This window comes from Stomoxys calcitrans, chromosome 2, assembly GCF_963082655.1.
Source record: "Stomoxys calcitrans chromosome 2, idStoCalc2.1, whole genome shotgun sequence".
Classification (NCBI taxonomy): domain Eukaryota; kingdom Metazoa; phylum Arthropoda; class Insecta; order Diptera; family Muscidae; genus Stomoxys; species Stomoxys calcitrans.
In genome coordinates this window covers 210,521,178-210,538,824 of record NC_081553.1, presented here as the reverse complement: position 1 = coordinate 210,538,824, position 17,647 = coordinate 210,521,178, and the positions used below count along the sequence as shown (strand labels likewise).

General features: G+C 37.2%; 1 protein-coding gene across 1 annotated transcript in view; it reads right to left on the bottom strand.

Annotated features, from left to right (window-relative positions):
* Positions 1–504: 504 nt before the first annotated feature.
* LOC106087201 (Kv channel-interacting protein 1) overlaps positions 505–17,647 on the bottom strand; it is a 32,163-nt gene continuing 15,020 nt past the window's right edge. The window contains exons 2-5 of the mRNA XM_059363128.1: positions 16,325–16,394; positions 15,741–15,811; positions 15,349–15,543; positions 505–1,797 (exon numbers count right to left, since the gene is read on the bottom strand). Of these exons, the coding sequence (XP_059219111.1) occupies positions 1,669–1,797; positions 15,349–15,543; positions 15,741–15,811; positions 16,325–16,394 (465 nt within the window). The 3' untranslated portion in view covers positions 505–1,668. The remainder of the gene's footprint in view (positions 1,798–15,348; positions 15,544–15,740; positions 15,812–16,324; positions 16,395–17,647) is intronic.

Here is a 17,647-nt window from a genome sequence, read left to right as displayed (position 1 = left end):
TAAAATTTTGCGGATATCTTGTGCTCAAATTGTGTTCAACGATGAGGTTCATTACAGCCAAAATGGTTATTTAAATAAGCAAAACTAGCACATATGGATTGAAGAACAGGCACATGCCGCATAAGATTTACCAATGCATCTCGAAAAACACAACAGTTTGGTGTGGCTTATAGTCTGGTGGCTTCATCGGTCCATTTTTCTTCAAAGACGGCCTTGGTAGAAACTTTAACGTCACTGGCAATGGTGCAAAATCGGACCTTACAAGTTATTATATGCTCTCCTAGGTCACGAATAGAGGGGTATGGCTTTGGCAGAGGATATTGATGGCCTCACATACCACACGACGAATGAGGATGCCTCCACCTGAATAATTGGTAATTGCAGCAATTCACCAAACATCTATAGGTAAATTAAATGATGTTTGTGGACAACCCGTCATTTTAATAAGATTGGGATATCTCCTATCTAGAAGGGACATCATAACCCACGAGCGGAAGATCATTCAAAAGAAAGCCGATTGCAATGATTTCAAAGAATACCAAGAATCACCACTTTAGTGAACTACCACGCCTATGTGAGGAAACTCTGAGGCATCCTCAGCGCAACTGGCGCTTTATTTAGCCTAGTGAAAAAAAAACTCAGTTGACATTCCCTAGGACAAAAAATCCAATTCCGCATATTTATGGAAAATTCCTGCAGGAATTTTGTTATTTCAATGTAATATCGAAAGGAATTCATGAAATCTCTTTAAATTGCAATGCCAATATTTCGCTTTTCTCTTTTTGACTTTTGTGCTTTTTCCAAATAACCTTTTCAATGCTTCATTACCCTTCATTTGGTTCTTTTAATCAAAAGTTATCTATTTTCCCCCCCGCATTTATCCATTGTATATTTTTGACTCATTCTACTTGCTTTAAATTGGTGGTCTTTGTTTTCGGTTATGCCTTCGCATAACATCATCGTAACGTGGTTGATTTGCTTTCTCAGAAACACTTTTCCAAGCAAAAAACGCTTAATTGTATTGATTTGGGGTTTTCTTTTGGGGGGCGGGGAGTTTCGAGGTTCGATTTATGCCAATTTCATTTGTTCTACAGTCAATTTAAGAATTTATGGCAGGATTTTTGTTTGTTGTTGTTTGGGATCTTTTCAAAAAAAAAAAAATTGTTAATAAACACTAGCTTAGTGGGCTGGTGATGTTTGAGGGTTATGCCAAATTCGTAGCTTTGCTTTAAGGTTATCAAAAAAAATATATAAAATAAACAAATGCTTAGCTTAGTTCATTTAAGGGAAATTTTAAATTTTCTTTACTTGGACTAAAACTGAAAATAATGTAAAGTCTAAGAATTTCCTTGTTGTTGTTTTCTCTGTATGTTTTTCTTTACTGGTGTATGAGCTCTCTTTCTGTAGGTAAGGTGGAGAATTTTTAAAGTTTTTTTTATTACATGTTTTTTGTTTTGGGTTTTTTTTAGTTTTTGTTTTACTTACTTTAAGTAACAATTTCTTTAGTTTTTTTTTCTTTTTTATTTTGTTTTCGTTATTTATTATTAATAAGATGTTAGTTGCTTTTTTTCTAGTTTTAGTTTTTGGTTTTGTTTTAGTTGCTGTTTAGAGATCTATCAAAGATACTGTATTGCGATTGTTTCTTATGTCATAGTCTGTCGCCGGTCATCAAAGGTCATTATCGAACATTTGCAGTGATCTTGTAACTAGATCATCCTTAAGGCATGCCTCTAAGAATTCTTCGATTGTTATAATGCCATCCTGGTTGAGATCCAATTTGCGGAAGACTCGATCGACCTAAAAGAATAAAATTAAACAAAAATTTGTAGAATATTTGAGATGCCAGCAATAGGAATACAATTGAGAGAAACATGAATATCGCTACGCATTTTAATTGACAAGATTTGTAATATCGAAACAGACTCCCCTACAGGTAGGACACAGAATAGGGAGACTCTTCAATGCTACAAGATATACTTTGACTATAAACACTGATTTTGAGGGGATCTTTAACAATATGGGTATCAACAAACCCAAACATTTGTTGGATCAGACGTCCACCTGCTACCACTATACCGCTATCAAGACTACTAGACTGTAAAGGTATACGAAATAGACCCTATGTTTGCTTTCTGGACAATACAATACGAAATAAAAAGGTCACCGTAGCGCAGAGATAAACATTACCTCCTATGACGCTGAACGCCTGGCTTTGAATACTGGCGAGACCATCAGAAACAAGTAAAAGCGTGCTAAGTTCGGCCGGGCCGAATCTTATATACCCTCCACCATGGATCCCATTTGTCGAGTTCTTCTCCCGGCATCTCTTCTTAGGCAAAAAAGGATATAAGAAAAGATTTGCTCTGCTATTATTATACAATATTATTACATGTTGGAGACCTGTGTAAAATGTCAGCCAATTCGAATAAGAATTTCGCCCTTTGGGGGCTCAAGAAGTAAAATAGAGAGATCGATTTATATGGGAGCTGTATCGGGCTATAGACCGATTCAGATCATAATAAACACGTATGTTGATGGTCATGAGAGTATCCGTAGTACATAATTTCAGGCAAATCGGATAACAATTGCGCACTCTAGAGGCTCAAGAAGTCAAGACCCCAGATCGGTTTATATGGCAGCTATATCAGGTTATCAACCGATTTGAACCATACTTAGCACAGTTATTGGATACCATAACAAAACACGTCGTGCAAAATTTCATTCCAATCGGATAAGAATTGCGCACTCTAGAGGCTCAAGAAGTCAAGACCCAAGATCGGTTTATATGGCAGCTATATCAGGTTATCAACCGATTTGAACCATACTTGACAAAGTTGTTGGATATCATAACAAAACACGTCGTGCAAAATTTCATTCCAATCGGATAAGAATTGCGCACTCTAGAGGCTCAAGAAGTCAAGACCCCAGATCGGTTTATATGGCAGCTATATCAGGTTATCAACCGATTTGAACCATACTTGGCAAAGTTGTTGGATATCATAACAAAATACGTCGTGCAAAATTTCATTCCAATCGGATAAGAATTGCGCACTCTAGAGGCTCAAGAAGTCAAGACCCAAGAACGGTTTATATGGCAGCTATATCAAAACATGGACCGATATGGCGCATTTATAATACCAACCGACCTACACTAATTAGAAGTATTTGTGCAAAATTTCAAGCGCCTAGCTTTACTCCTTCGGAAGTTAGCGTGTTTTCGAAAGACAGACGGACGGACGGACGGACAGACGGACGGACATGGCTAGATCGACATAAAATGTCGCGACGATCAAGAATATATATACTTTATGGGGTCTCAGACAAATATTTCGAGTAGTTACAAACAGAATGACGAAATTAGTATACCCCCCAGCTTATGGTGGAGGGTATAAAAAATGTTAGATGTCGTTTCCCTCTCCCAATGCTGACAACATTTGTGAGGTACTATGCCATGTAAAAACTTCTTCCCAAAGAGGTGTCGCACTGAGGCAAGCCGTTCAGACACGGCTATAAAAAGGAGGCCCCTTACCATTCAGCTTAAACTTGAATCGGACAGCGCTCATCAATATGTGTGGAAAGTTTGCCCCTATTCCTTTAGTGGAATGTTCATGGGTAAGATTTGCAATAAGATATAAGAGGGTTGGTTTGCTTGTGAGAGAGCGTGACAACCTTTCCCTGGTTTCGGCAACTGGTATTTACTTCTCTCTCCCTCTCAAATATTAAACTCATTGCAGGCTGTGAGCAAACTTTCAATCAACTTTGATAAGATACCCTTCTCAATACAGCTGGTATTTACCTCTCTCTCTCTCTCTCTCTCAAATATTAAATTCATTCCAGGCTGTGAGCAAACTTTCAATCAACTTCAAGACGATACCCTTCTCAATACATCTGGACATAATTACCCTTCTCAATACATCTAGACATAGGTGGAATTATGAGAACTACAACGGCTTACACTCTAAAGACGTTTAGTCTTAGGTAGACTTAGTCTTAAGCCAATGGAGAAATAGTTTTAACTTCCGATGTAATCCTAAGGAAACGAGCTGGAATGTACGCAGATTTTGACCGACTACCTGGAATACATGAATAGATGAGAGAATTCCACCACTTAGAAGCCACAGTGGTGCAGACTCTAGCTGTTCGCCCATGACTTCGTACATCTGGGTTCGAATCCTGACGAAGACATGCAAAACAATTTTCTGTGGTGGCGAAGTTAAAGTGCCATTTGAAGTAAAGTAAAGTGTCATGTAAGAACTTCTGCCAAAAGAAATTTGAAATTTTTATACTCACCACCAGAGGATGGGGGTATACTAATCTAGGCATTCCGTTTGTAACACCCCGAATTAATCGTTAAAGACCCCATAAAGTATATATATTCTTGATCATCTCGACGTTCTGAGTTTGTCTAGCCATGTCCGTCCGTCCGAACATCTGTCCGTCCGCCCGTCGATATCACGATAGCGGTCGAACGCGTAAAGCTAGCCGCTGGCAAGTTTCAGTTTAGCTTTTTATTTTTCAATTTAGTTTTATTGTTCTTAGAGCTCAAAACAAGCTCATAACTGGGCTTAGTTTATAATACGGTCAACCGTGTTTTCACATAGCTTCCATATACCTTGATCTCCCGATTTCCTTGGTTTTCCATGGGAATGGGTAGTTTTAATACCATTTCCCCTGAAAATGGGTAGCGTCAATACCCTTTCCCTTGGGATCAGGTAGTTTTCATACCCTTTCACTTGAAAATGGTTAGTTTTATTACCCGTTCCCTTGGAAATAGGTACTAAAACTACCTATTTCCTGATCCCTTGAAAAATGGTAATTTCAGTACCATTCATTTTTGGAATGGGTAGTATTATTGCCCTTTCCCTGGGAAATGGGTATTTTTGTTAACATTTCCTTTAAGAATGGGTAGCTTTGTTACCATTTCCTTTGGAAATGGGTAGTTTTATTATCCCTTCCCTTAGGAATGGGTAATTTTGATACCCTTTCCTTTGGTAATGGGTAGTTTTTGTATCCCTTCTCTTGGGAATTGGTAGCTTTAGTAGCCTTTCCTTTGAGAGTGGGTAGTTTTAGTACCCTCTCCCTTGGGAATGGGTAGTTTTGTTACACTTTCCTTGGGTTGGGTAATTTTGTTACACTTTCCTCTAGGAATGAGTAGTATTATCACTCTTTTCCTTGGGAATGTATACTTTTGATACCATTTCCTACGCTATGGGTAGTTTTCATAGCCCTTCCTTTGGGAATGGGAAGTTTTTGTACTTGTTCCCTTGGGAATGGGTAGCTTTAGCACCATTTCCCCTGAAAATGAGTAGTTTCAATACCCTTTCCCTTGGGAATGGGTAGTTTTAATTCCCTAGTTTTGATACCCTTTCCTTTGGTAATGGGTAGTTATTGTATCCCTTATTTTGGGTATTGGTAGTTTTAGAAGCCTTTCCTTTGGGAATGGGTAGTTTTGTAACACTTTCCTTAACAATAGATAGTTTTGTTACACATTCCTTTGGGAATGGGTAGTATTATTACCCTTTTCTTTGGGAATGGGTAGATTTGATATCGTTTCCTAGGGAATGGGTAATTTTGAAAGCCTTTCCTTCGGGAATGGATAGTTTTAGTATCCTTTTCCTTCGGAATGGGTAGTTTTAGTAAACGATCACTTGGGAATGGTCAGTTTTGCTGCCATTTTCTTTGGGAATGGGTAGCTTTATTACTCTTATCCCTGGGAAATGGGTAGTTTTGATACCCTTTCTTTTAGGAATGGGTAGATTTGTAAACTTTCCCTTGGGAATGGGTAATTTTGGCAAACTTTATCTTTTAAATGGGTACTTTAAATACCCTTTCCCTTGGGAATGGGTAGTTTAAGCACCAATTTCCTTGGGAATGGGGTAGTTTTTGTGAACTCTCCATTGGGAATGGCTTGTTTTATTAAACTTATCCTTGGCAATGTGTAGTTTTAATACCCATATTTTTTGGGAATGGGTAGTTTTAGTAAAAGTTTCCTTGGGAATGGGTAGTTTTATTACCCTTTCAATTGGAAAAGCGTTGTTTTGATACCCTTTCCTTTGGGAATGTGTAGTTTTAGTAATCTTTCCTTTGGGAATGGGTAGTTTTTGTACCCTTTTCTTAGGAATGACAATTTTTGGTCCCCTTTCCATTGGGAACGGGTAGTTTTAAAAAAAATTTCCTGGGGAATGGGTTGTTTTAGTAAACATTTCCCTTAGAACGGGTAGTTTTAGTGCCCTTGCACTTGAGAATGAGTAGTCTAAGTACCATTTCCCTTGGGAGTGGGTAGTTTTAGTACTTTCCCCTTGAGAATGGGTAGCTTTGATACCCTTTCTCTTGGGAATGGGTTGCAATAGTATCCTTACAATTGAAAATGAGTAGTTACACGATCTTTTTCCTAGAGAACTTGTAGTTTTAGTACATTTTCCCTTGGAAACGGGTTGTTTTAGTAACCTTTCCCTTGGGAAAGGTTGATTTTAGTATCCTCTCCCTAGGAATGGTTAGATTTAGTACCCTTTTCCTTGGCAATGGGAAGTTTAAGTTCCCTTTCCCTTGGGAATATATAGGTTTAGTACCCTTTACATTGGGAATGGGTAGTTTTTATACTATTTTCTTTAGAATGGGTAGTTTTAGCTCCCTTTCCCTTGGAAATGGGTAGTTTAAGTACCCTTTCTCAGGGAAATATGTGGTTTTAGTGCTACCTCACTTAGGAATGCGTAGTTTTAGTCCCTTTTTGTTGGTGAATGGGTAGTTTTTGTACCCTTTTCCTTGGGAGTGTATAATTTTAAGACTCTTTCCTGTGGGAATGGGTGGTTAGGTAAAGTAATTTTTTTTTCCTTTGGGAATGTGTGGTTTTAGTACTCTTTCCATTGGGAAGGTGAATTTTGGTACCCATTGCCTTGGGAAGGGGTGTTTTAGTACCCTTTTCCTTGGGAATGTATAGATTTGGTATTGTTTTCCTTTGGAATGGATAGTTTTAGTCCCATTTTGCTTGGTAAGGGGAAGTTTTAGTTCCATTTGTCTTTGGAATGTGTAGTTTTGGTACCATTTCCCTAGGGAATGGGTACTTTTAGTACCCTTTTCCTTGGGAATTGATGGTTTTAGTATCCCTTCTCTTGGGAATAGGTAGTTTTAGTATCATTTCCCTTTGGAATGGATAGTTCATATAGAATTTCCAATGGGAATGTATTTTTAGTACGTTTTGCCTTGGGAATGGGTAGTTTTAGTACCATTTTCTTTGTACACAAATTTACATGGACAGACCGACAGAAAATGATTCAGAGTCGATCAGTATTTTATCACCTTCTAAGTGTTGCAAAAATTAGCACTACTGTGTGTCACAGTAATGTTTTTGGGTAAAAAAATGCAAAAAAAAAATCGAAGTAAGTTTGAAATTGCTGTCTTGTGAATTCTGAGGACACCATTGGAATTTTGAAGAAAATCTCTTGCCGGATTGGTGCAGGATACATCAATACTATAAAGTTTCTATGAAAAACATCGCAAAAACCAAATTTTTTTGGGCATACAAATTCAAGGTCGTTTTCAAGGCTTAAAACGCTATAACTCTTTAATTTTTTCGAATTTCGAAAGTTTTTAAGTATTCCGCAGTTCGAAATTCGAAGACGATTCGTAATTCGTATTTTTTTGCATTTTTTTTAGCAAAGGCTAACCCCTTATGAAAATTTTGAATTTTTGATGTGAAAAAATTTTTCGAGTTGAGTATACAGTATTGAAGATCATGGCAAAAATTTCGGCTTAGAGCAACTCCTATGTTTTTTCTTCAAAAAACAAGATCAAAATCGCATAATTGATATCCAAAAATCTCCAAAAAAATTTACGTGAGTTTGAAATTGCTGTTACTTCCTTAGTTTTGCGAACTTAAAAATTCTGAACACACCATTGGATTCATGAAGAAAATCTCTTTCCGTAATGGTGCTGAATAAAGCAACACCCTTTTCTAATTCCTTCAAAACTTTACGAGTATTACTTCAAAATCGCATAATTGATAACCAAAAATTCAAAAAATATCAATGTAAGTTTGCATTTAATATAACTTCCTTAGTTTAGCAAACATAAAAAATTTTTCAGACACCGTTGAATTCGTGGAGAAAATCTCTTTCCGTAGTGGTGCTACATGAAGCAATACTGTAAAGTTTTCTAAGAAAAACATGGCAAATGCAAGCTTTTTTGGGAGCAAACATTCAAATTCGTTTTCAAGGCCAACAACGCTGTAACTCTTTAATTTTTTCGAATTTCGAAAACTTTTAAGCATTCCGCAGTTCGAAATTCGAAGACGATTCGTAAGTAATCAGTATTACTTGAAATTTCACATTTAATTTTTTTTGCATTTTTTTAGCAAAGGCTAACCCCTTATGAAAATTTTGAATTTTTGATGCGAAAAAATTTTTCGAGTTGAGTATACAGTATTGAAGATCATGGCAAAAAATTCGGTTAAGTGGAACTCCTATGTTTTTTCTTCAAAAAACAAGATCAAAATCGCATAATTGATATCCAAAAAACGCAAAAAAATCAAAATGGTTTTGAAATTGCTGTTACTTCCTTAGTTTTGCGAACTTAAAAATTCTGAACATACCATTGGATTCTTGAAGAAAATCTCTTTCCGTAATGGTACTGGATGAAGCAACACTCTTTTCTAATTCCTTCAAAACTTTACCAGTACTACTTCAAAATCGCATAATTGATATCCAAAAATTCAAAAAATATCGAGGTAAGTTTGCAATTGCTGTAACTTCTTTATTTTTGTAAACTTCACAATTTTTCAGACACCGTTGAATTCGTGGAGAAAATTTCTTTCCGTAGTGGTGCTGCATGAGGCAATAGTGTAAAGGTTGCCGTGAAAAACATTGCAAAAACCAACTTTTTTTGGGCACAAATATTCAAGGTCTTTTTCAAGGCCAAGAACGCTGTAACTCCTTCATTTTTTCGAATTTCAAAAACTTTTAAGCATTCCGTAGTTCGAAATTCGAAGACGATTTGTAAAGTAAGCAGTTTTACTTGAAATTTTACATTTTAATTTTTTTGCATTTTTTTTAGCAAAGGCTAACCCCTTATGAAAATTATCAATTTTTGATGCGAAAAAATTTTTCGAGTTGAGTATAGGGTATTAAAGATTATGGCAAAAAATTCGGTTTTGTACAACTCCTATGATTTTTCTGCAAAAAATAAGCTCAAAATCGCAAAATTTGATATACGAAAAATGCAAAAAAAAATCAAGGCGAGTTTGAAATTGCTGTAACACGCTTAGTTTTGCGAATTTTAAAAATTCGGATGACATCGTTTGATTCGTGAAGAAAATTTCTTTCCGTAATGGTGCCGGATGAAGCAATACTCTTTTCTATTTCCTTGAAAAACTACGAGTATTGCCTCAAAATCGCATAATTGATATCCAAAAATTAATAAAAACAAGTAAAAGCGTGCTAAGTTCGGCCGGGCCGAATCTTATATACCCTCCACCATGGATCGCATTTGTCGAGTTCTTTTCCCGGCATCTCTTCTTAGGCTAAAAAGGATTAAGAAAAGAGTTGCTCTGCTATTAAAACGATATCAAGATATGGTCCGGTTCGAACCACAATTAAATTATATGTTGGAGACCTGTGTAAAAATTCAGCCAATTCGTATAAGAATTGCGCCCATTGGGGCTCACGAAGTAAAATAGAGAGAACGATTTATATGGGATCTGTATCGGGCTATAGACCGATTCAGAACATAATAAACACGTTTGTTGATGGTCATGAGAGGATCCGTCGTACAAAATTTCAGGTATATCGGATAATAATTGCGACCTCTAGGGGTCAAGAAGTCAAAATCCCAGATCGGTTTATATGACAGCTATATCAGGTTATGAACCGATTTGAACCTTATTTGATACAGTTGTTGAAAATAAAAATAAAATACGTCATGCAAAATTTCAGCCAAATCGGATAGGAATTGCGGCCTCTAGAAGTTCAAGAAGTCAAATCCCCAGACCTGTTTATATGACAACTATATCAGGTTATAGACCGATTTCAACCATACTTGGCACAGTTGTTGGATATCATGACGAAATACTTTGTGCAAAAACTCATTCAAATCGGATAAGGATTGTGCCCTCTAGAGTCTCAAGAAGTCAAGACCCAAGATCGGTTTATATGGCAGCTATATCAGGTTATAGACCGATTTAAACCATACTTGGCACAGTTGTTGGATATCATAATAAAACACGTTGTGCACAATTTCATTCTGATCGGGTAAGAATTGCGCCCTCTAGAGGCTCAAGAAGTCAAGATCCCGGATCGGTTTATATGGCAGCTATATCAGGTTATGGACTGATTTGAACCATACTTGGCACAGTTATTGGATATCGTAACAAAACACGTCGTGCAAAATTTCATTTCAATCGGATAATAATTGCGCACTCTAGAGGCTCAAGAAGTCAAGACCCAAGATCGGTTTATATGGCAGCTATATCAGGTTATCAACCGATTTGAACCATACTTGGCAAAGTTGTTGGATATCATAACAAAACACGTCGTGCAAAATTTCATTCTGATCGGATAAGAATTGCGCACGCTAGAGGCTCAAGAAGTCAAGACCCAAGATCGGTTTATATGGCAGCTATATCAAAACATGGACCGATATGGCCCATTTACAATACCAACCGACCTACACTAATAAGAAGTATTTGTGCAAAATTTCAAGCGGTCCTTCGGAAGTTAGCGTGCTTTCGACAGACAGACGGACGGACGGACGGACAGACGGACGGACATGGCTAGATCGACATAAAATATCGCGACGATCAAGAATATATATACTTTATGGGGTCTCAGACGAATATTTCGAGTAGTTACAAACAGAATGACGAAATTAGTATACCCCCCATCTTATGGTGGAGGGTATAAAAACAACAAGGTGATGTTGTAACTGCATTCGAATTTCGAAGACGATTCGTAATGTAAACAGAATTACGTTAAATTTCACATTTAAATTTTTTGGAATTTTTTTTAGCAAAGTCTAACTAAAATCAATCTGGACCTAATGGTCCAAACGACCTGCATCAACAAAATGTATCTTAAAAAATTTCAAAGGCATAAACTCATGCGTCCAAACGCAATAGTAACTTCAGCTATCTGTTGAACGGACGGACGAATTTGGCTAGGCTGGCTAAAAATTGAGATTATTCGCACGGTCACACATAAATACTTCGAGATGTGAATACCCTCTATATGTGGTGCGGGTATAAAAACATAGCATTTCTAAGTGCTCGGAGTCTGAGTCGAGTCAAAATTGCCCAGGTTTTAGAACTCTTTCTTTTGGCAATTGCTAGTTTAAGTACGCTTTCCCTTGGGAATGGGTAGTTTTAGTACCCCTCCCCTTGGAAAGGGGTAGTTTTAGTACCATTTCTCTTACGAATAACCTTTCCCTTGGAAATGAATATTTTTATTACCCTTTAACTTGGGAGTGGATAGTTTTAGTACTCATTTCTTGGTAATGGGTGGATTTTGTACCCTCTCCCTTGAGAATGGGTAGTTTTAATAGTAAACAACCCATGGGTAGTTTTAGTACCTCCCGCCACTACCAATGGGTAGTTTTAGTACCCCCCACTTGGGAATGGGGAGTTTTAGTACCCCCCCTTTCACTTGGGGAAGGGTAGTTTTAATACATTTACTCTTCCGAATTGGAAGTTTTAATACCAATGGAGTTTTAATTAATGGAAATGGATATTTTTGGTATACTAACCCTTGGGTATTGGTGGTTTTAGTAACCTCTCTCTTACGAATAGGAAATTTTAGTACCCTTTCCCTTAGGAATGGAGAGTTTCAGTACCCTGAACTCCCCACAGAATGGGTAATTTTAGTACCCTTTCCCTTAAGAATGGGTAATTTTAGAACTCTTTCCCTTGGAAATGGGTAGTTTTAAAACCCTCTCCCTTGAGAATGGGTATTTTTAGTACCCTTTCCTTTAAGAATGGATAATATTATTACCCTTTCCCTTGATAATGGGCGAATTTTAGTTCCCTTTCCCTTGGAAATGTTTACTTATAGTACCCTTTCCCTTGATAGTGGGTTGTTGTAGTACCCTTTCCCTTAGTGATAGGTAGTTTTAGTAACCTTTCCCATGGCAATTGCTTGTTTTAATAGCATTTTCCTTGGGAGTGGGTAGTTTTTTTACCCTTCATTGGTAATACGTATTTGTAGTTCCCTTTCCCTTACGAATAGGTAATTTTAGTTTAGTACCTTTTCTCTTGGGAATGGATAGTTTTAGTTTGCTTAAGCTTGTAGTTTTAGTAACCCCTCTCTTATGAGTAGGAAGCTTTGGTAACCTTTCCCTTGGGAGTGGGTAGTTTCTATACCCTTTCCCTTGAGAATGGGTAGTTTTAATACTCTTAGGAATGGATATTTTTAGTACTCTTTCCTTTAGGGATGGGTAGTTTTAGAAACCTATCTCTTAGGAATAGGAGGTTTTGTATCGTTTCCCTTGGGAATGGATGGTTTTAGTTGCCTTCTCCTTCGTAATATATAGTTATAGCACCCATTCCCTTGATAATGTGTTGTTGTAGTACGGAACGGTAGGTTTAGTAACCTTTGCCATGGCAATTGCTAGGTTTAGTACCCGTTACTTTAGTAATGGGTAGTTTTAGTACCCTGTCCCGTACGAATAGTTTGTTTTAGTACCCTTTCTCATTGCAATTATTATTTTCGGTATCCTTTCCCTTCGAAATTGTAGTTGCAGTACCCCCTCCCTTAGGAATGTGTAGTTTTATTACCCTTTCCTTTATGAATGGGTAGTTTTAAAAAATTTTTAGTTTTTTTTACCCTCTCCTTTGATATGGGTGATTTTAGCGTCCCTTTTCTTTGGAATAGTTAGCGTTCCTCAATTTAATTTGTTGTGACATTCATCATCCGTGATAGATATGAACTAAATCGGTCTATAGTTCTCATATACACCGATCTCCTAATTTGACAATGACAACATATATTTCCTCCAATATGACCTTTTAAGGCTGTAGAAGCCACAATTTTTATCTAATCTTTCTAAAATTAATCGTGGGGTGTTTCATTTCAAGCCCCAATACAAAATTTTATCAAAATTGGTCCAGATTTTGATATTGCTCCCATATATATCTTTCATCCGATATGACCTTTTAAGGCTGTAGAAGCCACCATTTTGGTCCTATCTTAACAAACAAAATTTAGGGTGACGTGTTTTATTTGACATCCCAGTATGTGTCTAAAATTTTTTCAAAATCGGTCCAGATTTAGATATTGTTCCCATATATATATTTTATCTGATATCATCTTTTGAAACTGTAAAGCCACAATTTTGGTCCGATTTTTACAAAATTTAGTGTGTGATGTTTTATTTGACGTCCCAATATTTATGCAAAGTTTCACCAAAATCGGTTCAAATTTCGATATCGCTCCCATATATATCTTCCATCCGATATGGTCTTTTTAAGTTGTAGAAGCCACAATTTCGGTACCATCTTTACAAAAATTTGCGTCAGGTGTTTTATTTGACGTCCCAGTATGTTTACCAATTTTTTTTCAAAATCGGTTCAGATTAAGATATAGCTCCCATATATATATTTCATCCGATATGGACTTTTGAGGCTGTAGAAGCTACAATTTTGATCCTTTCTTAACAAAATTTACCGTGCGGTGTTTTATTTGACGTCCCAGTATGTGTCTACAATATTTTCAAAATCGGTCCAGATTTAGATATAGATCCCATATATATCATTCATCTGATATCACCTTTTGAGGCTGTAGAAGCCAAAAATATTGGTCCTATCTTTACGAAATGTAGCGTGAGGTGTTTCATTTCATGTTCGAAATGTATGCAAAATTTCGTCAAAATCGGTTCAAATTTAGATATAGCTCCCATATGTATCATTCATCCGATATGGCCTTTTTACGTGGTAAAAGCCACAATTTTCGTTCGATCCTTACCTTGTTTACGTTATTATACCCACCACCATAGGAAGGGAGGTAACGTTTTTATACCCACCACCATACGATGAGGGTATACTAATCTAGTCATTACGCTTGCAACACCTCGAAATATTGAGCTAGGACCTCATAAAGTATTGTATATATATTCTTCACCGTCTCGACATCCTGAGTCGATCTGGCCATGACCGTCCGTCCGTCTGTCGAAATCTCAATAGCGGTCAAACGCGTAAAGTTAGCCACATGAAATTTTGCAAATGGGCCATATCGGTTCAGATTTGGATATATCTCCCATATAAACCGATCTCCTGATTTGATTTCTTGAACCCCTGGAAGCCGTAATTTTTGTCCAATTTGGCTGATACTTTGCATGTGGTGTTTCGTTACGACTTCCAGCAATTCTGCCAAGTACGGCTTAAATCGGTCAAGCACCTAATGTAGCTCCCATATAAACCGATCTCCCGATTTGACATCTTAAGCTACTGAAAGCCTCAATTATCATTCGATTTGATTGAAATTTTGCATATAGTGTTCTGTTATGACTCTCAACAACTGTGCTAAGTACGATCCAAATCGGTCGAGAACCTGATATAGCTCCCATATAAACCGATTGCCCGATTTGGCTTCTTGAGCCCTTACATCCTCAATTTTTGTCCGATTTGACTGATATTTTGCACATAGTATTCTGTTATGACTCTCAACAACGGTGGTAAGTACGGTCTAAATCGGTCTATAAACTGATATAGCTCCCATATAAACACATCTCCCGATTTTACTTCTTGAGTCCTTACAAGCCTCAATTTTCATCCGATTTGGCTGAAATTGTGCACATAGTGTTCTGTTATAACTTTCACCAACTATGCCAAGTACGGTCCGAATCGATCTATAACCTGATATAGATCCCATACAAACCGATCTCCGATTTGACTTCTTTAGCCCCTACAAGTTTCAATTTTTGTCCGATTTGGCTGAAATTGCCTGTCAACAACTGTGCCAAGAACGATCCAAATCGGTCTATAACCAGATATAGCTCCCTGGGTCTATAACCAGATATAGCTCCCATATTTTGTCAGAATCCATGGTGGTGGGTTCCCAAGATTAGGCCCAGCCTAACTTAGCACGCTTTCGCTTGTTATTATTACATGTTAAAATAATGTACCATTGGCTTTTTTTAATATTTCTTCTTGACGAACCAATGTTTATGGTTTCATGGATACCAAACCCTGATTTGGTAGCTACTCACTTTTCATATGAATTATGATTTTAATACCTTGCATTTAAAGTTGACATTTAATATTTATTATCCTATAACTTGTCTTACTTTTAGCTTATACAGAAGATTTCCATAAAGCAAAAAAATTAATTCCACAACATTTACAAAAATTACAAAAAAAAGCAGACTCACCTGATCCCTGGCTTTGCGGTCATCCTCCGGTTGATGCGCTCTCCTGCCCATCAATTCGTGAATGGCCATAATTATTTCGCTTAACTCTGAACGGCTGATGCGTCCATCTCCATTCAGATCGTACAATTTAAACGTCCAACGTAGTCGTTCATAAACGGAGCCTCTCAATAATGTTGACAGCGTAACCAATAAATCCTGACGGTAGAAGAAGGAAACAAAAAAAAAGCAAAGACCCCAAAGAGGGAAACAAAAGAAAAGATATAAAGTGAAAATTATGAATTAAATCCCATATCACAGCCAGAGCAGTCAATGAGGAGTTTGGGAGTTGGCTAAAGGAGGAGGTGGGAGTAGCAGTAGGATAAGAAACAGCCAACTGGCTCATGATTTATTACCCGAAAACTTATGGCACCATTGCAGTTAACATCGAATGCTTTGAACACATAATGAGCATATAAACTTGAGTCTATAAATTTCACATAGATCCCACAAGGCAGGGGCGTTTGAAGGGGGCGCGCATTGAAAAGAGAAGACAAAAAAACAAAACCATAAAGAACAATGTCATTAGAAAAGAACCGAAGTAGAAACAAAAAGTCTAAAACATATTATTATACATTATTGCAATGAAACATGCTGAGATAAAACATGTACTAATGCCTGCCAACTTGTCATCATCGTCCTTAGAAGGGAGCACATAAGGCTGTCCTTAAAGGCAAATGATGAGTTACTCCATGATTGCAACCTTGGGGGCAAGTGTATGCAGGGCTTAGCTATTTTCAATGAGTTTTCTGCTGCTTCGACTTTTTATGGCCATAGAATTTTCTTATTTTTTGGCATACCATACCAAAAAAAATACTTAAAAGGAAACTCTTTAGCATTGCAGTAAAAATAAAAACACATGCATAAATTCACTTACATATTCATATAAAATTGTTTTTTTTTCTATATTTCTGTTGGTGATTTACAATGATTTACTTACTGCCATGTGGAAAAAATTTTGCATAAATATCCTTGAAACAGTCTTCGTGCACCACACCTTCAGGACATTCCTAGAGTAGCAGTAGTTAGTTGAGATGTTGTTGAGGTTGTTGCCGTTGTGTGCGTTAGTGACAGATAAAGAGAAGAAAGTAAAAGAAAATATGCCATTAGTGAATGTGACTGCATGGGTAAACGGATATAAAGAGTATAACGTGAGTGAATACAAACTGAAAACAAATACACCCCCACACTCAGATAAGGGCACACGAAAAACACTAAAAATGCATTAGACATTGGTTTAACCCATAATCGTTGACACAAGCCAAATTTAGCGTGAAATAGTCAAGCATTGATAGCAATTGCGGAGTTTAGAATGCCAAAGGCCTTTCTATAGGCCCTTGGCATATTTGAAGAGCAAATCGCACGAATGCCTTTAACTTTATAGGTCAACAAATTTGGAAATTTTTATAACCACCACTTAAGGACGGGGGTATATTCGTTTTATAATGCCGTTTTTAATACATCCAAGAATCAATTTCTAATCTATATAGACCGTCCATGCTATAAAGGAGCATTTTTTTTCATATACTATATTATGATTGAAACATCAACATTAGCCCGCGCCACTAATGGAGCTGAGATAAAAAGTATGGTTCGACTCCAACATGCCTTCTTATTTGGCTTAGCCATGTCCGTCTTTCTGCATATCCTTCTGTGCCGCTTTTTATACCCACCACCGAAGGATGGGGGTATATTCATTTTGTCATTTCGTTTACAACACATCGAAATATCCATTTCCGACCCTATAAAGTATATATATTCTTGATCAACGTAAAAATCTAAGACGATCTAGACATGTCCGTCCGTCTGTCTGTTGAAATCACGCTACAGTCTTTAAAAATAGAGATATTGAGCTGAAATTTGGAACAGATTCTTTTTTTGTCCATAAGCAGGTTAAGTTCGAAGATGGGCTATATCGGACTATATCTTGATATAGCCCCCATATAGACCGATGCGCCGATTTAGGGTCTTAGGCCCATAAAAGCCACATTTATTATCCGATTTTGTTGAAATTTGGGACAGTGAGTTGTGTTAGGCCCTTCGACATCCTTCGTCAATTTGGCTCTGATCGGTCCAGATTTGGATATAGCTGCCATATAGACTGATCCTCCGATTTAGGGTCTTAGGCCCATAAAAGCCACATTTATTATCCGATTTTGATGAAATTCGGGACAGTAAATTGTGTAAGGCCCATCGACATCCTTCGTTAAGTAGGCTCAGATCGGTCCAGATTTGGATATAGCTGCCTTATAGATCGATATCC